The sequence below is a fragment of the Blennius ocellaris genome (genome assembly GCF_963422515.1).
Source record: "Blennius ocellaris genome assembly, chromosome: 5".
Taxonomy (NCBI): domain Eukaryota; kingdom Metazoa; phylum Chordata; class Actinopteri; order Blenniiformes; family Blenniidae; genus Blennius; species Blennius ocellaris.
The window spans coordinates 27,049,291-27,069,733 of NC_137654.1; the positions used below are offsets into that span (position 1 = coordinate 27,049,291).

The following is a 20,443-nucleotide window of genomic DNA, read 5'->3' on the forward strand; positions in this document are numbered from 1 at the left end:
TTCAGATAAGCTCCGGGGGCTGAGAATCGCAGATCGACTCCTGACTTTTTAGTTTATCCCCGAATAGCTCCGTTTCTTCCAACCACCTCGCTCTGCAAAAAAACACTCACATCATTAATAAATAGTTGACTTGTTTCCTCAAAGGGAAGCCAAGTTGTGTAATGTGCAAGTAATCGGCAAAGAAAGGAAAGAAAGAAAGAAAGAAAAAAAAGCCAATGTGGAGGAAATGGAGGTCCTCAGCACATTTTCTTCACATTAAAAAAAAAAAAAAAAAAGAATATGGAAACAGATTTTGCTTCTCTTACGTGCTCTCGTTTGTTTGTTCTCTCCGTCTCCTCCATCTCTCTGGGTTTCCTTCTGAGACCTGCTTTTCTCCCCCCCCCCCCTCCATGCTCTAATCACTGCGTATCATATTTTCTCGGTGTGTTGGGGAGGGGGGGGGGGACGACCGAATGAGCCTGTTGCTGTGTAACAGCGTTCGTCACAAACCCGGCGCATCCATTCTTAACTGAATTATTGAGCAGTGAGCATGTCGTCAATCAGTTTTCAGATACCTCTGCGGAGGGAGGGCTCCGACCTGTGGCCACTGGCCTGGAGGTTGATTTTACACCGCGTCATTAGCAATCACGCCTCCCTTGATATCGCCGTGAACTGTCTCGTCTCATCTGTATGCTCGGGAGCGTGTGCAGCACACTCGAGGAAATCAGAGGCAGCAGGCATGCCACCTGGAATCATTTGTTTATTTAGAAATGGATATCCGTGCGGCGGGGTATGGTGGGTATTTGTGTGTGTTGGAGGGGGTGGGTTATTCCGTCACTCTCCCCCTCTTTGTTGCTGCCTCCATCTCCCTCTTGCTTCATCTTCCTCACTCTCACTCACTTTTTTTTTTTTTTTCCTTCCTCCGTCTATCTCTGGGGGGATTTATGCTGACTGAAGCAGTTTGCGCCAGGCACCGGCTTTGCTGTTGAGAAGAGGAGCAGCACTCTGCCGAGAGTGGCAGAGAATGATAGAGAAAAACCAGAAAGCCAGTGGGGGAGAGGGAGAGAGAGAGAGAGGGAGAGAGAGAGAGAGAGAGGGATACACTCACGGCTGAAAAATGGGATATGCACCGTTTGCCCTCACATACACTGCCCAGTTGAAATCAATCAGAATGATTATCAAAGAATGTCAGAGATCCTGGAAGGAGAGAGCTGCAGTGGAGGGAAATGGATGAGCTGGCCATGTGTAAAGTTAAAAGGTTTCCCTGGATTCTGTATTAGCTCTGGAGGCTTTTTTTTTTGGGGGGGGGGATGCTTGGAGCTTGAAAATAAATGGATTTTGATAAGACGGTGTACATGGGAGTGAGGTAGGGATCTCGCCTCATAGGAACAAGAGAAAGCAGATATCCTGCAGGAAATGGCTTTGCTTTTAAAGCCCGTTTGACTCGAGCAAGATTTGATTCATTACTTTGTCAACGTGAGAGAATAAAAAGAAATAAAAGGAGAGTGGCATCGTTTTTAAACAGGCCGTTAATAAAAAAAAAAACAGGTCGGCAGAGGTGAGCGCATGCAAATGAGCGAGTGGCTGGTGAGACAGTGCAGTTTAGGGACAAGCCTAGACGCCGGTGGAGTTGTGTCTGCGCTCTGCAGCAAACGCTGATGGGTGTTTGTATCAAAAAGGCGGCGCATTGTGGGGCTGCTTGGAAATGCTTGTGAGGCTGGAACAACGTTGAGGCGTTGGGGGTGGGGGGGGGGGGTGCTCTTTATCTCTGCACTGTCAATTCAACGCCGTACAAAAAGTCCCAGTATCTTGGGTATAGCGAAGGGTGTTGTAATCTTCACACATATCCTTTGTCTCATTATCCCACACGATCTTATGGAGTGTTTAATCTGTGCACCCCCCACCACCACTTCTCCCCCTTCCCCCCCACCCCACCACTATGGCAGTATGAAGGGGGTGGGTAGTAAAAAAAATAAAAGAGGGAGTGACAAGCACAGCGATCTGCAGGATTTATGATATGATACTGGCAGCTATTAGAATTCACTCTGCCCCTCCAAGACAGATGCTCTCCGGCTCTCTTTGTGTTCCTCTCACACACACACACACACACACACACACACACACACATACACACAAAAACACACTTATACAATCACACCCGTAACATAAAGAATCTGCTAACAGTTTCACGAAATGAAATTACAAGTCGAAGCATCGGGTTCCCAAACAAATCATAAACAACCTATTAAACGTAGAGTGGATGGCGGTGGCGCTTAACACTTTGGCCCTAAAAGAAATTCTTTTAACTTTATGTCTTCTCCACTGATGAATGAAACATTGATTATGGGCCGTGTTGTGTTATAGTCATATGCTGTAAACTTTTAGGTCCTGGGCCACCTTGTGTGCATTAGTTGTCGAAACTCAGCTTTAACACGACTGAGACAGACATGTTGTTGTTATTGTGGCCTCAGCTGGCTCACCACAACTTTTATCTGCTTTATTTTAAGATATTTTTCTCCATTGTGCTTCAAACCTTTAATTTCTATCCCATCGTCTGTCACATTGTGTCTCTCTGTGTCTTTCTTTTGCCAAATTCACATGTCTTTGCACTCCTGATGTGATATTTCATATAACTTCTTCCACCAGCACATTTAACACTATATTACATTTCATTATATGGTTGTTGCGACCCAGCGCTATGCTCTATCCCTCCATGGTGACCATGAATGGATGAATAGGGAAGGGATGTCTTATGCAAGATCTTAGTACATCGTGACCTGAGTTTTCAATATGCTGCCGAGGCTGAGAATGTCAGAGTTAAACATTAATGCAACTAACAGCTCCATCTTACATTGTCAACAAAATAATATTATTATTATTTACATACATTTATCCAAAAGATGTACTGGAGAAAACTGTTTTAAAATGTGCATTATAAGTAAATACTTCATGAAAAACCTCCACCTTTTACTTTACTTTTGTTGTTTTTCACACCAAACTGTATCATGCGCAACATTTTTTTAAATTCATTTTCAGTTAAATAATTACCATTACTGTGAAATACCTCTTGACGAGTTCATGTAAATATTTTGCACACATACTTACTCCTGGATTTTTTTTTACAAAACAAAGTCATAGGTTTATTGTATTTTGTTACAGTAATTTATAGTAGAGCCTTTATCTTTTTCTGCACAGAGTACATTGTATTTTCTGCTTTTTTTATCTGTTTCTGCTGCTGTGGCAAGTTCATGTCCTCATTGTGGAATGAAAAAAGTTTAATCTAATCTAAATTTGAAAACTGTACTGGTATTTTAGTTGTTTTGGGAGTCAAACTACAGCAAGCAACATTTTCTTTGCCTCTATTCAAAAAGCGCAGTTGAAAAACGCCACGAAAGCTGTTCGGATGCAGTGAATAAAATGGACAGAATCCATTTATCATGGAGAATTTACGAAGACTTGTCCAGCTGTGATCTCATATTCCAGATTTTCCAGTTGCTTGTGAACGTTTGCTTCACAACTATTAAGTAAGTGATAGTAAACTCATCTACGATTATTGTATTTTTATTGCTTCATGGTTTAATGGCATGCCATGCTGCTTTACTCGTACTCATAAAGAGTAATGTTGATACAGATTTTTAGAAAATGGGAAAACATTTTAAAACCCATTAATATTTGTCACATAATATTGCAGGATTCATGATCAAATGTTGTATTTGCAGTACGCCAGGTTTCCACGGATTGAGATTGTACACACAGCAGCTTCATTCGGGCTTCTATTGTATGCAGATTGCTGTATGTAGTCGTTTTTCTCCTTCGCTCCCCCCCTTTTTTTTCTCTCAGCCGTTGACAAATTCATCTTTCCTTCTTCCTGTTCTTGCTGATATTAGATGATGTAAAACAACTCGCCTAATGTACACCTCTCTGCCCCTCGTGCTGAGACTTTACACCGCAATCAGATTCCGATGTCATTTCGATGGCCTTAGAATTTATCTGCTCTCTTATATCCCTGCAGCTTTACCTCCGTGTCGCTCCATCCATACATTTTCTAACGACGAACGAACACCAGTGAGGAAAAATCCAATTTCACTGCTAAGTGTGCTGTTGTAGAGGATGTGACATTTAATTTCTTTAGGGACTGGTTTTCCAGTTGGCTGATGTGGGGGGGGGGGGGGGGGGCTTTAGAGGCCAGTGGGTAAATACGCCACTTCCATCCTTTTACTTTGAAAAAAAAAAAAAGAAACTATAACAAAAGAGAGAATGGTAGAAATCAATATATTACCTAGAATTCATCAGGTAATGCCTTGATCAATATCTGTGCAGTTGCACTTGTGCACAAGCGCATTGATTTGGGTCCCTTTGTCTTCTTCAGCACGTTAATTTAATTATTCAGCGCTGCTGATGCTTGTGTCGGGGTTGTGACACAGTTGCCAGCTACAATAAAGCTCAATGGGAAGGATATTAACTGTAATGATGGCATTTAATAGGAATGTCTGTACATTTCTGTTGCATATAACGTCTTCAGTCTCTTTTGCTCAGTCTCAAATGTCCAGCTTTCCGTTATTCGCTCAGGACCGTAGTAATGATGTAATGCGGACGAAATTACCGCCAGTGGTTTTAGTGACTCGTGTGAACGGAATCTATAGTGGCGAGACGTGATTGGCTGAATAGCGAACAAATCTTTTTTTTTTTAAATAATGCCTGACAACTACCGCACAAAGCCTATGAGACACTTTAACGTTTATGGTTTTGTTGGGCTTCTAAAGAATTGCATTTAAAAAAAAAACAATAAAAAAGCCTCAGCCCAGTAAATAATAATTGTGGGATTGCTTTACCATTTTAGCTGCCTCATTTTGTGGAATAATAGAATCGTGCTGCTGCCTTTCGACTAAAGCAATAAGCCACTTGACGCAGTGCTTTGCAGCGATCGCAGAATGCAAACATGCCTTCTTGTTGCTTATTGACCTCGGCAGTGCCCCCCGTCCCCCCCCCCCCCCCCCGCCCCCGCCATAACATTTGTTTCATTTTTATTTAACTTTACACACGCGTGTGTAGGCGCATGCGTGAGCACTGAAATATGTGTGCGTGTGTGTTTTCATCTCTGTGCAGCACAGCTGTGTGCATGTTATCCTCTACCTCTTTCAGGTGTTCTCTCAGTCCTTCACAGCCTCCTATGCTATCTACAATGTGGCTAATGGGTAGGTGGACTCGTGAATGCTAATGCATGGGGCTGCACTTGGGCATGAGCGTAACAGATGCAAGCAGACCTGCAGATTGAGAAAGTCTTTGCCCCCCCCCTCTCCCCAAAAGTGTGTCTCATCGAATCAGAACGCTCATGTTTCTGTTGGACATGCATCCATTCGTCAGTGTCTCTTGCAGGCTCCGTGTGGAAGGTTTGTACTGTACATCACTGCCTGAGATCCATGTTCAGCATTATCAGTGAAAAAAAAAAAAAAAAAAAACAATCTCTGTGGTGGCTGTGGATTATCCCTGGAACGTGAAATTAGTGATTCTGAAAAGGGATTTTTAGGAAGAAAAAAAAAAAAAAAAAACGAGCAGTGTTGCTCATTGCCTGAGTATGCCTTGGAGAGGAGGGAAGTGTTTGCCTAACCAGGAGGATGAAAACTGTGTGGCTAAAAAAAAATATGGAGAAAATGAAGGAAAATGTTGCATTCTTGCATGAACCAGCTCCATTCTCTGTTTCATCTCCTTCTCTGCATCTTGCTCTTTTTGTCCTCACAGTGCAGTGGCTCTCTGAAGCGCGGGGCATGGACGGACATCACAGGGCTTCAAAACATGATGGATGTCCCTAATGAATGTTGAAGTCTGTTTTGTTTTCGTGTGTGTGTTCCAGGGACCTGCAGGAGCTTAACCCCCCGGACAGTGACAAGGCAGCGCTGCAGTACGCTTCCTGGGGGCCTCAGGGGAACCAACTGGTAAGTGAGACGTCCATCCAAAGTCTTCCGAAACATACACTTCCATAGATTTATTGCAGTTTATAAATAGAATCCATGTATTTGATTTTATTGATTTTATTCTAATTGACTGGTTGCTTTTGATGCAGCCACTTGATTCATTAATTCATTGACCATCGATTTGATGGGAGAGCTGCTGTTCATTTGAGATAAATCAATTGCTGACCACTGCACCACCTCGCCGCTCCATGTGGGGCCATCAGTTCAACCCTGCGTCACGCAAATGACTACAAGTGGCACCGTCTACATTTCTTTTGATTTCTTTCAAACTCACAATGGTGCTTCGATGAAAATCACAAAATACGAATGGTTGCGCCAGGCATAAAGAAGTATTACTTGTGTAGGATGTATATACATTGTTGTAATGTAGGATAAAAGTACTCAGAAATTGTAAAGGGTGTAGCAGTAAGATTGGTCAGTATTTTATAAGTAAATCCAGTTTAGAGATCATTTTGAACCAATGTCTTTTTACATAAATGTGGAAATAAATTGTGGTTATTTTCACATATTTCAAAAGGTAAACAAAATTTAAAGGTTAAAAAAAAACAAAAAACGGAAATGTCCTTTTTCAACATAGTGGATTTGAGATATTTCAATCTAATTCCTGCAGCGAGATCCCTATAAAGGGTTAATCTCTCAACCCCGAAGAGAAGATTTTCTCACCCGTTACAATCAATAATGGCGCAGCCTACCTGTTATTGCATTTGCCATCATCTGCATCATGATAACATCGGCGGTGCGGTGTAATTAGAAGATGAAGTTCGGCTTCAGTGGCCGTGTTACTGTAATGGGGCTGTTTTACATTCGCAATATAATTCAGCTACTTTCTCTGTCATATAATTGGCCGCTGCAGCTGTGTCAGTGCTCATCTGCTCCATATTAACTGGCAAATAAAAGATATACTGGCTCCAACCCGTGTGTGTGTGTGTGTGTGTGTGTTGGCCAGTGATTCATTCATTCTTGGACAGCGTCCTCTGTTTGAATCAGGCAGCCAGCTATGAAGTCTGCAACCTTGCTGTCTTTGATAATGGACTCTCGCTGTCCCCGTGTGCCGCCCGTGCCAGGTCTATGTGTTTGAGGGCGACATCTACTACAGGCCCGGTGTGACCAGCAGACCTCTGCGCCTCATGTCCACCGACCCCGAGGAGAACGTGGTGAACGGACTCTCCGACTGGACCTACGAAGGTGGGGACGTGGTCCAGCTTCACACTGTTTATCACAGCAGTCGATGAAAAGCAGATCTGTTGTTTGCGCGGGACAATAAAACAGATTTTTTTTTGTTTGTTTTCGTCTCTTCGAACAGAGGAGATTCTCTTGGCTTATCCCGCACACTGGTGGTCGTTGGATGGCGCCCGGCTCGCTTATCTCAGCATCAACAACTCTGCCACGCCTGTGATGGAAATACCCCACTTCTTAGGCGGGCTCTACCCTTCCAATGTGCTCTTCCCCTACCCCAAGGTGAAAGCAGCTGCTGTTTACCCCCAAGAGAAGTGTGTCGACACCGTGCTCGCCTTGTTATGTTGGGCTTAATGTGGTGAAGGAAAAAGAATTTGCACACTCCCCCTGTTGAACGCCACAATATATTATTAATCACTAATGTTTTGGTCCCACCGGACTTCCATCAACAGGATTTCCAACTCGATGTTATTCAGCTTGCCTCAGTGTGCACAAATGTGGGACAACCTTCTCCGACGGCAACGATGTTCATCACATTATACATATAGAAGTTATGGCCGCGGCCTCCAGGGCAGACTGCTGCTGCCTGTGGGTGAAGCAGGTTGGCTGTCCATTAATGGGAAATACAGAGAGACAGATAGAAACACCAGTTCTACCACTGCACAAGAGGACACATGGAATATACCCCGAGCATAGTAACAATACTACCCCCCCACACACACACACACACAGACAGACACACACACACGTGGCCAATTGTTTGCTGCATCTAGTTTATTTACACCTTCCTCAAAACCGACTGTTGTTAAACAAGGGAATAATGACACGGATCATTTTAGTGAGTTATACCGTTGATCTTACAGCATTTCACAGGATTTCAAACTACAGACCTCCTCTCTCACTGTGCAAACGCCCTGAAATCTGAGTGACAAGCCGGCAGGTCTGAGGCCAAGACGGTGCACTGCTGTTAGTTCTCTGACGGTTTCCATTTATGAAGCTCAGATTCTTACCGTTTTGTGTTTTACGAGGGAAACGTCCTAACGTACAGCCCACAAGGACACATCCATCTGTGTCCAGCGATTCAATAAAAAGAAGAAAAAAAAAGAACTATTAACAGGCCGTCGAAGGACACAGTAACCTTCAACATGCTAATGTGAGAGTGCACAGGCCGTGTTACAAACATTTAGAAGTGGTAAAACTGGAGAGGAATTTAAAACCAGCAATGATCTTAAACCGTGTATATTTTCCATGTAATCTGTGTGTCTGCATCTCTTTTGTCTGGAGTGCAGCAGGACGTTTCCAGGTACCTGTTTATGTGTCTCGGTTGAGTATGAACGCTTTGCTGTTCGGTCCTGAGCACAATGCAGAGGAGGATTACAGTGAAAATTCACAATTCGGCAAATGTTGACCCACCAATAGTACTAGATGAAGTGAAGAGGCCAAAGCATTCATTATAATTGATCATAATGGGAATATCTCTAAGCTCAGACTCACTTCAGAAAGTAGACCGACACATTCAGTTGTGGCGTATTTTGGCTTTTAATGTCCTTTTTGAGTCAATATACTTCCAGTCCGTCATGACAAGTGAAGACATGTCCTGGGATTGTGTTTTTTGAGGCAGAAGTCTCAAACTAAAATCTGTCTTTGACAAAAGCTTTCACATCGCTAATTTAATGTTAATTTAGGACTTTGTAGGAGCCTCTTCAGCAGCCGCTACAGCTGTCCAAATTGCCGAAATCCAAGTTTGCAAAGCCTGTAGAGATTTACTGAAAGAAGAACCGGAGCTTCTGTGACTGCCAGAGGGGTTTCTGCAAATACCACCGAATGCCAATTTACGATTAAATCTGCAAAACATCGTAGTGTTTAAAAATTAAGGCATGAATGCATTCTGGAGATAATAAGTCTCTAAAAAGCATGTAATCAAGTGAGACCGTAGTCGACACACACAATTATTTTCTTTCCCCCTCGTTGATGAACCTAATCAAAATGAGTTTTCATTTCAAATACTCAGTACGAGCGAGACTTGGCTCAACCTATAAAAAGTAGATAGACAATGGGGGATGGACGCTTTCTGCTTTATGTTACAATTCAAACGCGAGGGTAGTTTTGAAGGATATTTAAACCTTTTCTCTAATTGAATCTGAGGTAAAAGATTGAAAAATAAATACAATTTTATAAAAAAAAATATATAAATGAGACAAATGAGATAAGACTTATTTATTTTAGCATTTAAAAACAAAGGGCTGTAGGGATACAAAACACACCAAGATTTCAATATTTAAACACAATGGTTAAAATGGAGAAAAAAGGAATCGACTCATACTGAGGTAAAACTCAGACGAAATAGAAGAGCGTCTTATGATCTGATTTAAAGATGGCCTGACATGCAGAGACAGTCCATTTCAAAGGCTGGCAGCTCAGACAGCAGACGCTCAATCACCAGTGTGTTTATGTCTGCGGGTTGGAACGACCAAAAGATGTTGGTCAGCAGACGCGAGCGACCTCGGCTGGGACGTGAGGTTGCAGCAGATCAAGCAAGATGTGGAGCGAGCCTGTGAAGAGATTAACGATGGAAACAAATAAATACAAATCTAAATCAATCGTGAGACGCACAGGCAGTGAGTGAAAGGATTCCAGGACTGCAGTGATATGCTCTCACTCCAGTTTTCCAGTTAAAAAGATGAGCTGCTGCATTTTGAACCAGCTGTAAACAGAGAGGGGAGGGGAGGGGCGGCCGCATAGGGAGCATTGCAGTAGATCAATCTGGATGAAATAAAGCCATGCATTTACCTCTCAAAATCATGAATATATATATATTTATGAAGAAAGGCAGTTTAAAGGAGCTTCAATGTTTACAGTGCACCGTTCACTGTGTGCATTTTTTTCCTCACATAAAAACAATACAACGTTCCTGTCTTTGTAAAACAAAAACGATGCCTTTTGGCTTGAAACGTTGTCGTGTGAACCACTAGTTCGCTTCTTCCACTCTTGGGCTAAATGCATAAAGAGGTGGGAGAGGAACTCACAGCACCATCTAGGGGTGCAAAGTAGTAATACATACAGATGGGTCTCACAACCTGTTTTGTTGTTTATGTAAATTCCTCTGCAAAAGTCCTCTAAAATCTAAAGGTGAATGCGATCAATCAAAGTGTATGTGACTGACATATCCATGAAAAAAAAACACTGTACAAGTTATTCGAATTTGAAAATAGCTCAAAAGTGGTGAGCCACACGCAACCGAAAAAGGAATTTCAGAATTTGTCCGCGTGGCTGCAAAAATTGATGCCAGCAACCACATTTGCTTTCCCATGTCAACAATAAATTATCTGTTTATTTTCTCCCACCTGTTTACAGGCCGGATCCAGTATCCCATCAGTCAGTCTGTTTGTGGTGAATCTGTACGGTCCAGCTCACACCCTGGAGATGATCCCACCAGACTCCCTCAGGGCCAGGTAAAGGAGGATTCAAGAATCGATCAATGACGAGGAGATCTTTAGCAGTGACTGGAGTCTCTGGTCTTTATACTGAAACGTGAGGCAGTTTGCGGACGGCTGGAGTCACAATGGTGTGACCACAGACGGCCCGAGATAATTTTCCCTCGGTGTGAGAAGTCGCGCCGCGCAGTGTGACCGCGGCTCCAAACTACAGCGACTTAACAGCCAATAGAAAAGAGGTGACAATCGAATCAACACTATAGTTTGCAGATTCTTCGGGAAACTTAGAGCCAAGTCTGCATTACCCAGTTTTCTCTTACACATAAACGCTACTTGTCGTTCATAGATGACTTTTATTACTAAACTAAACTGATCATACTTTACATATGCCCCTTTGGTGGAATTCCTTTTTCCCCACAATTTCCCCTATCCTATTTGATAGTGGGAGGAAAATCGCAGCACCCAGAGAAAATCCTTGTAAACTGCACAGAAAGTACGTAGCGGCAGTCATTGCACAGTCAAAAACCACATTTATGGAATCCACATTGCCCGGGGCAGAAGGTTCACGAAGTTATCACGGCCTGTTCCAGCCCTCGACGTGCGTCCATGAATGTAAAGACAGAGCGAACCTTGAAGGTGTTCCAGCCATCACCGTTCAGTATTTATCACACGTGAATTTTCCCTTTTCTTTCTGCATTCTTTTTGCGCTCCTCTCCTCCACTTGCCTTTCCCCGCTTATCATTTTCTGCATGGCCTCTTCAGAGACAGCTACATCTCCATGGTGACTTGGATCGGCAGCACCCGGCTCGCGGTCCGTTGGCTGAATCGCGCCCAGAACCAATCAGTGCTGTGCGTGTGCGAGGCCACCACGGGGGCATGCTCGGAGGTGAGCGGTCATCGCTTGTTCCACATTAGTAATCTGAACTGCCGCCGCCGCCGCCGCAATATACAGCTTTAATAGAATTTTTTTTTTGTTGCTTCATTTACACAGTGTTGGGAGTTGGGATTGATTTCTCTAAGCTTTCAAATCTCTGCTCGGTGGATTAATATTTAAGGTCATTTGCTACACGAGAGGAATTTTCAGCGACGTACTGCGGTATTCTATTTCTGATGGCCTTCGTGGTAAATCCTTGCTGGGTTTTGCTCGGAATAAATGATACAAGTGTTTACCCCCTATGCCATGTCAGTTGATCTGCTTTACGACTTTGCAAATGTGGTAAAGATCTCCATGCGATTTCACCCCACAGAAACACAAAATGGCTCTGGACATTTTACAAAACCAACGACAGGTATGCGCCAGGTTACATTTTCTGAAGTCCAGCGACGCCAGTTCAACACCGCTGCCTCCGTTCTGACGCCGTACTTGTTCTTTGACAGGAAGTGCCGTTGTTTTCAGGAGACGGCTCCGTTTTTTACACCATCCTGCCGGCGAAACAAGGCGCTCGTGGAGAGTTTCGCCACATTGCCGGTCTCGCGGCCCAGGTCAGTTCACTTTTGTTTCTTCCGCCGTGCGTTCATCTCCTATTCCCACATTATTCCCGCCGGAGATGAAAGGTTGTCAGTTTGCTCCTCCAGGCGATCCAAAAGTCGAGCCAGGCCTAACAGGCACCTTGCATTGCATTGTGGGAGGAAACCTTTCAGTACGCAGGGAGAACATGCAAACTCAGTTCATCACAGCAAGAAAGCGAGACGAGCAGTTATTCACCCATTCACACAAAATGGATAATGTAACGTCGCTAATTAACCTACGTTGCATCGGCTTGGACAAATTCACGACCAAAGACGCTCCTCTAAATTCCAGTGTGTGATGACAGATCGCAGCACGGATGATGGAGTGTGTTCTCCTCGCAATTTCCTCCACGTCTTTGATCAGCGCGGCTATTTAATTGCGTTTAATTTCTGCCTGACTTTGCAAGCTTTTGCTCAAACTCCATCTCCGTGTCAGTGGTTACGTGACCGATGAACATATTCTTGCTCCTGCGGTGTTCAGTGTTCAGTGTTCAGTGCAAATTGGGTTTGTTTTGTTTGAACACTTTATTCAGCCCAAGCGGAGTCATTGAAGAATGTTTAATATTGCTTTGTTCTTTGTTTTTAAAAGGAGTGAAATCCTGCAGGGGGAGGGTGGCGGTGACTGGATGGAGTTGTGCCTGTTTATCTGTCTCTCTCTCTTTTTTTTTTTTAATTAAGCATTAAAGGCATGTTTTGGGCGGTAAAATTCCTCAAGAGACATCAAAACGAACAAACATTTCTTCATGTATTCGCCCTCTCTGTTGATCATCAGTATCTTAATTCGCTATAACTTTATGCGCCTGTCTTCTTTCTTTCGTTTTTTTTTTTTTGTCAGCGGCTGACACACTTGCAGTGTGGCGGCACCTATTTTTACTCTGTATCTGTGACTGCTTCTGTACCGCTCTTCATCTGGCTTCTCTCTGTGTAACGCAGCCTGCCATCCCCTCTGTACCCCCTCGCTTCCTGACGTCGGGGAGCTGGGACGTCACCCTGCTCTGCGCCCTCGACGAGAAGGCTGGGAAAATGTATGTGTGTTAAATCGCGCTTTATCGGCTCTCAGCGTCTCACTGTGGACACAAAAGTGACAGCGCGCGGGGGGGGGGGGGGGGGGGGGGGGGGTGGAGTCGAATATTGGCCATCATTATAATGATCATCTCTCGCTGCGAGCGGAGAGTAAAATTCCCCACGTGTCAACTGCGGGAGAGCAAATTCTCTCATTAGGTCAAACTGCATAGTCAATGACTGATACGCTTTATGATCGCGATGCTTAGAAACGGTATTTGAAATAGACCATGGAGCATTGATCTGGGTAAAAAGACAACGGGGTTTTTAGCTTTGAGTCTGACGTTGCCGGTGGCGATGTATTGAATCTAAGGAGCACAAAGATTTATTTACACTTGACGAGAACAGATTATTGCTTAAATCTGTCTTCATCCTGCTGGAGGCACAAAGCCCACACCAGCTGATTGAGTGAGGTGTGAGCATCACAAGCAAACAACCAAAGTCAATTGTAAATCTTGTCAGTGCTTGTTGGTCTCAGATCCCCTGAGTTAGTGCTGCAATTTGCCTGCAGAGAAGTAATTCACAGGTACAGTCTCCTGCGTTCGTGCGTCCATGACGATGGAAGAGACTGACTTCTGCTTTACAAAAGAAGCCCGATGCAAGGCCCCTTTTATTAACATGCTGAAATATGTAAATAAGTGTAGATAAATTCTTGTCATGAATATTTGATGTGCAGAATAATTAGGATGAAGCCAGACTGTGATCTGCAGCTCGTTGAATGTTGCAACTAATTTGTTTTGTATGTGGTTCATCTTCCTCATCGTCAGCTATTTCTTGAGCGCAGAGGAATCCAGACACAGCAGACACCTGTACAGGTAAGCCAGCGCTCTGCTAATCTCTATGGTTATTATTGTTTTTAACTCACTGGGGGTTTTCAAAGCAATGTATGCAACTTATATGAAGTATAAAGTTACAGCTGAGCATAAAGAAATCATCTCTTTAGGTGATCGGGACTCTACAATTACATTCAAATAAACCATAAAGAAATACGAAACAACTGTAATGTAGGAGAAACAAATGACGTAAAGAGATCACAAAAAAAGATAAAATCACAAGAGTTGGTAGGAACCACAAAGAGAGAGAATACAGTCACAACAAGGCGAAAATACACATGAAATAATTATTTTAAAAAAGCAAGAAAGATGCTGTCAGACAACAGAAAGGGAAATAACCATGAAGACTTGCAAAACAGATACAAAGGACTTGAAAACAAGTATAAAGAAAATGAAACTTTCCAAGAAAATAGAAAAAAAAGTTATGTTATCAGAGACCCAGCAACAACCGAGACACAAAAAACCTACAAAAGGCAAAAAAAGAGCGCAAACAGCTGTGAAGCTACACATGACCATAGAAAGACATAGATCATATATACGTTTAAAAAATAAAAAAAAAACGATCACAAAGCAATGAAAAATCATTACAAAGAGTTTCCATATATAACAAAGATACTCAAACAAAACGACCAATATATGAATAAATGACAAAAACAGATAAATCAACCACACACAAAAAGAAAAGCAACTCCGAGCTGCTGCAAAGACACGCGACACGACCAGAGAGTAGAATAATTCCATAACAGGACATATGCTAAAGTTAAAAGAGCCACAAATCAACCACAATGTGATGCAAAACAAATAAAAAAGAGATGAAAAATGATCACATATCAGCCACACAGGAAAAAAAAAAAGATTATTGCAGATACATTCAAAGTTTTTACAAAGTGGCACAGAGAGTCGCTTTGAACCAAAAAGATGAAGGAAACAACCTCAAAGAGACAAATACACCAGCGGTGTCTCCTTTTCTTAATGCACTTGGCTCTGGAGTCACTCACCGCACCACCTTGTGGTACAGTATGGTATTACAAGACCGGCGGCTCCACTTGTTCTGTTGCCCGCGAACTTCCCGCGAATATCCCCGCAGTACAATCTTTAGTCAGTCTTGATGGTAACTGACTCGGACACACACCTGTACAGGTGTCCCACCTCACAGTCAAACCTCGAGTCGATGACAAACACACTTCGCTGGCGCCTCATCCACCTCTTTGCTCTCATGTGTTCTCATTAGCTTTCATCGCTTTGGGGTTCAGCAAATCGCTCACGATTATGGTAGAGAGGAAACGGGCTTGTTTAAATTTGGGCTGTGATTAATCCTGTATGGAATTTGTAAGCGATGGAGTGGAGAGGGACGTTTAGAGACTCAACACTGCCTAACAGAGCAATCTGTATAACGACTTTTATGTCTAACCTTATTGAACCCCATTTGTTTCTGAAAAGTCAACTGCCTGAATCGTTTGTCTCCAGACGCTGACACTTTCCTTAATAATGTGGAAATCATTTGACTCCCTCCTGGAGCACACGGAACAGCTTAAGACTGTCCCATTATTTTAAAGTGCAGTCAATAACAATGTCCTCCTACTTTCCCAGCGTGGACCTGGATGGAGTGTTTCAACGCCAGTGCATCTCCTGCAATCTCATAGATGGATGTCGCTTCTTTAAAGCCGTGTTCAGCCCCAATCAAACCCACTTCACGCTCTATTGCTTGGGTAAAATAACACACACAGACACGCACATTCCAGAGCTACAGCTAACGCGAAGGCTTCATGCTGCTTAGCCAGTTGGTTTTATAATGTTTGTCATTTGCAAAAATCCCCAGGCCCTGGAATCCCTAAAGTGACGGTTCACAGTACAAAGGACCCCTCCAGTGAGTTTTACATCTGCTTGTCTGGCTAATGCAACAATAGCACGCACACACACACTCCGTCTGTCTGCAATTTCTCTTGGCTGCCTGCAGAGAGCAACATATTCAACCATACCGAAATGTAGATTGGTTAATGTCATGCTTGGGAACACTGCCCTCTGTCTGTGGGCTTAGTTGGAGCAATTTGCATGCAGATGGTAAAGCTTTTCCCTCAAAACTGTTGGTGCACTGTGTCAGCAATAATGCCAGTGGTGTTTTACCTCCGGTAGGATATGTCGTCTTGGAGGATAACAGCCCGCTGTCTAAAGCTCTGGAGGACAAGAGGCTCCCTGAGACTCTGTTCAGGACACTTCCAGCAGACAACCATGGTAATATATGTATATATATTATATATATATATATTCAGCAGCACGCAGAGATATTCAGTGTTTCTATCAAGCAAGCAAAGTATATCAGTAATAAAGGGGTTTTACAGCCCGAAAGAGGCTGCTTTGGTTAAACATTATCTAAATCAATCATTTGTGTGTTTAGTCCCTATTATAATTGGAGTCATAGTGGAAGCCACGTGTGTTTCTTCATGCATCTTCATCCAACGTCGCCCTTTCTCAATCTCTGTTTGCTCCCCGTAGACCTGCACCTGAAGCTCTCTCTACCTCAGGGCTACGAGGCCAACCTGCACCCTCTCCTCATCATTGTGTAAGAGTCATTGAAAGGTCGTGCCCAGTGACGGCCAGCGCCACCTGTGATCCCCCCCTCGCCTTTTCTTTACCCCGCCGACCCCCAACAGCCCCGGCCCCCTCTCGCTGATCTCGTTCGTCTTGTCCCTTCAGAGACGGCGTTCCCGGCGGCCAGTCTGTGACGGAGGAATTTGCCCTGGACTGGCCCCAGGTGCTCTCCAGCATGCACAGTGTGGCCTTGGCCTGGGTGGACGGCAGGAGCGGCGTCGGCCGCGGGCAGAAGACCGCCGCCGTGGACCCGCGCAAGATTGGCTCGCTGAGAGTCAAAGATTATCTGGGAGTTGTGGAGTCAGTGCAATTATGCGGCAACATAAAACTATATAACTCAAATGTGACAATAAAAGCCGGGTAATTGAAAAACTGAAGGGCCTTTATGACGTTTCCACAGGTTGTTGATGCAGCTGCCTTACATTGACGATCGGCGGATGGCCCTCTACGGAAAGGTGGGAGTGCTTTGAAGATTAGAAATTTGACTCTGTGCAAAGCGGAGTCGTCAAATCGACTCGGAGGCTTTGAAACCCTTTCGCTTCTTTTTGCAGGCATTTGGTGGATATCTGACTCTCAAGATGTTAGCTGCAACAGATAAGCTCTTTCAGTGCACAGCCGCCATGGCGCCGATAACTGACTTCAGGCTTTACAGTGAGTTGAGATCACGCCATTAAATATTCATATAACGGGCCCATGGAAATTGTGCCAAAACGCAGAGGCAGGTAGTGTCATAATAAAGTGAGAATTATTCCATTTCTTTCAGGTGCCGCGTTTTCAGAGCGGTATCTCGGACTTCCTGCAAAAGAGGAGCACGCTTACGCAGTAAGACTTCAAACCTAACGCTCCCAAGCTCTTCATCATTTATTACTGACCTGGACGCGGTTTTGATGTGTCAACAATGATAAAAGTGATGGATATATACTCCGCCGTGAGTTAATTGCCTGCAATAAATGCAGTGTAACAACAATCCACCAATTAATCTTATTTCTGCGAAGGTGACCAATGTTTTATTTTTGCTGAAACTGTGTTATTGCCGCGTCGTTTCCGCTTTATGGCTATTTGGTGGTTGTAGCGTGTGAGGCTTGTCCAATTATTTTGTCTTTTTTTGCCTCCTACATTCATGCAGTAGCTGCAAATTACAGCCCTCAAGATGATGATGAAAAAATGTTTTGGTGGATCAGTTCGACATTCACAGATAAATCTACCGTGACAAAATATTGAAAACAAAAACACCTCTCATTACAAAACAATGCAATTAAAACAACACGTCCCGTCTGAGCCGCACATAAAATTGATTCAAGTTCTACTTGGTTTTTAACAAATACTCAAACTTGTATCGAAGGTGGGGGTTTATTGGTGATATACTGTGATTTATGATATTGTCTACCCAGTAAGTCTGTGATGTCAAATATTGCCTGTGGGACAAAAATGGCCTTCCATCGGGTTCATACTGCACCAAGAAATGACCAAATGGGAAAATAAGAACACAATAAATTGGATTTTTCAATAATATTTCCTTTTAAAAAAAAATCTAATTACTGGAGGTCGCCATGTTTTATCAGTACTATTACTCTGAGTGATGCAGCAAACCTACTTATTACTGTCATAGTAGCATCAAGCCAAACAGTGAAGGTTGATTTGTGAAACATGAATGAGGAGTCTAGAGATTGGGGAGAAACACTGCATCAAATGAAAAACAAAGTGAAGTCATTTGGTGAATATTTGGATGTAAAAAAAAAAAAAGAAAAAGAACATTTGAGAATGTCCCTTCAAAAAAGTTCTCTTGTTTACATTTTCTGAAAAGGTGTCTAAGTAAATATGTATTTTCTCACAAATAAACTCATATCTTGCAATAGAGCAAAAAGAAACGTTTGAAGTTTTCCTGATTAAAAGGTTATGATGCCATAATTGCATTAATCCAACTCACTAAAGACCAGATTTGGCTGTATGAGGCTACTAAACTATAATCAGTTTTACACCTCAGCTATAGAATAGGTTATAATACGATTTGTTTTCAGACTGCCTCGGTGCTGGAGGAAGTCAACAAGCTGAAGGACGAGAACTTTCTGCTCCTTCATGGAACTGCAGACGGTGAGTTAGACATAATTACGCTTTACACTCGATTATTGTGACTTTTCGCCCTTTAATGATTCGTCTGTGTGTCTTTGTGCGTGTACAACCAAAGCAAGGGTACACTTCCAGCACAGCGCGGAGCTCCTGAGCCGACTCGTGAAGGTGGAGGCCAACTACTCTCTCCAGCTGTATCCCGATGAGGGCCACGTCTTAAGAGAGCCCCGCAGTGTGCAGCACTTCCAGCGGACTGTGGTGAACTACCTCCAAACCTGCTTGAAGCACAGCGCCCTCCTCGATGTGGAAGAGGAGGACGAGGAGGAAGATGACTGAGCGCTGGAGTCATTCTTCCTCGTCTTTCGGGAAAAGACTCTCATTGGGACTGTACGTCATTAACTTGGGTTTGATTTCCAGGCGCAAGAGCACAGGAGAGGGGACCAAACGCATCAGATCACCTCCTACAAGTGGAAAAAGTTCATGTACTGTATAACGTGTTGCACACAATTAATTCTGCTGTTCAGTTGTATATTTCAAGTCCTGTTTGTTTACACAGTTCAACTGAGACGTTCACAAGAAGGCTGCAGAGTCCTTGAAAAGTTTACAAAGAGTTTATAACATGCATGTCGTAATGGCTGCATGACGTGGGTTACTTTTAATTGCATTTTGTGTGTTTTCCAGGTTGTAATCTTGCCCACAGGAGTTTTTTGTGCACATTCAGCATACAGATGGGAACACACTTGCAGACTTTCAAAGTACTTTTTCATGCAATGCAAAGACTCAGTCTTGCATATTTAATGACTGCATACCGATGCCTGAAGTTTTCCTACAGGTTACTGAATAAACCAGCGACAGTATCAACTTCAGAATGACACAGATTACATTTTAACTCAATTAAACACAGCTCTGGTAAAAAGAGATCTGACTTTAATCTTATCTCCAAAACTTCACGTGAACTGCCTCCATCAGCTAAAGGTCCGTGCACACCCTGCCACTGTAAAATAAAAAGAGTTGTTTTAAGTTATTTTATAGTGTGTTTCCCGCTTGAATAAAGTGAAATTAAGCATATGGCTCATTCTAAATGTGTCAAATACATTTTGTGAACTTTATCCTCTGGTTCTATTTGCATTATGTGATAAGGAATGAGTATGCAACAAAGAATATTAACATCAAGCTCAAAATCAAGAACGATTACAATAACATCTGTACAGATACCGTATTTGGACATACAGTATGTTTTTGTTTTGATACATCTTGGCATTTTAACTATTTCTTGTGTATTGAAGAAATAAATTATTTCTTTGGACAAAACCGTGAGAGTTTGTGTTGTGATTCTCAGAACGAGCAGGTTAAACTGAAAATTGAACTGATGGGGGGGGAAAAAAGCTACACTTCTTTACCCAAATGTTTGTTGAAATGTTTTTCTTATTTTGATTGGCATGAAACAAAGTATACCCAGAGGAAATCCTTGCATGCAAACTGAAGAACGCTTTTAAGACGACAGATTGTTCAAAATGGATCAAATAACAGGAATAATCGCACACACAAAAATCAAGAAGAGACTTAAAATGACCTCAGAGATTAGATATCAACAAAAAATACAGTGACCTCAACGATATACAAAAGAATCCTAAATTACATAAACATAAACTGACAAACTGCCTAATGTTTTATAATCTGCCCATAATCTCATTAACACATTTTCACATTGGTGAAACTTTTGGGAGTATATTTAGGGAAAACTACAGACAAAGAGACCATCAGGTGCACCTGTTCGGGAGGAACAGATAAAGATGTTTCTTCTTCAAATCCAATCAATGTC

At 42.9% G+C, this 20,443-nt stretch overlaps 1 protein-coding gene across 1 annotated transcript in view; it reads left to right on the forward strand.

Annotated features, from left to right (window-relative positions):
- LOC308130756 (inactive dipeptidyl peptidase 10) overlaps window positions 1–19,779 on the forward strand; it is a gene marked incomplete at its 5' end in the record, with an annotated part of 31,884 nt that extends 12,105 nt beyond the window's left edge. Inside the window, 20 exon segments of the mRNA XM_080497206.1 lie at window positions 5,122–5,174; window positions 5,831–5,912; window positions 7,016–7,136; window positions 7,255–7,409; window positions 10,482–10,579; window positions 11,324–11,447; window positions 11,809–11,850; window positions 11,939–12,043; window positions 13,004–13,095; window positions 13,900–13,947; window positions 15,556–15,674; window positions 15,785–15,832; window positions 16,099–16,197; window positions 16,459–16,525; window positions 16,660–16,854; window positions 16,955–17,009; window positions 17,106–17,205; window positions 17,318–17,376; window positions 18,573–18,645; window positions 18,740–19,779. Coding sequence (XP_080353332.1) covers window positions 5,122–5,174; window positions 5,831–5,912; window positions 7,016–7,136; window positions 7,255–7,409; window positions 10,482–10,579; window positions 11,324–11,447; window positions 11,809–11,850; window positions 11,939–12,043; window positions 13,004–13,095; window positions 13,900–13,947; window positions 15,556–15,674; window positions 15,785–15,832; window positions 16,099–16,197; window positions 16,459–16,525; window positions 16,660–16,854; window positions 16,955–17,009; window positions 17,106–17,205; window positions 17,318–17,376; window positions 18,573–18,645; window positions 18,740–18,957 — 1,953 coding nt within the window. The 3' untranslated portion in view covers window positions 18,958–19,779.
- Window positions 19,780–20,443: the final 664 nt, after the last annotated feature.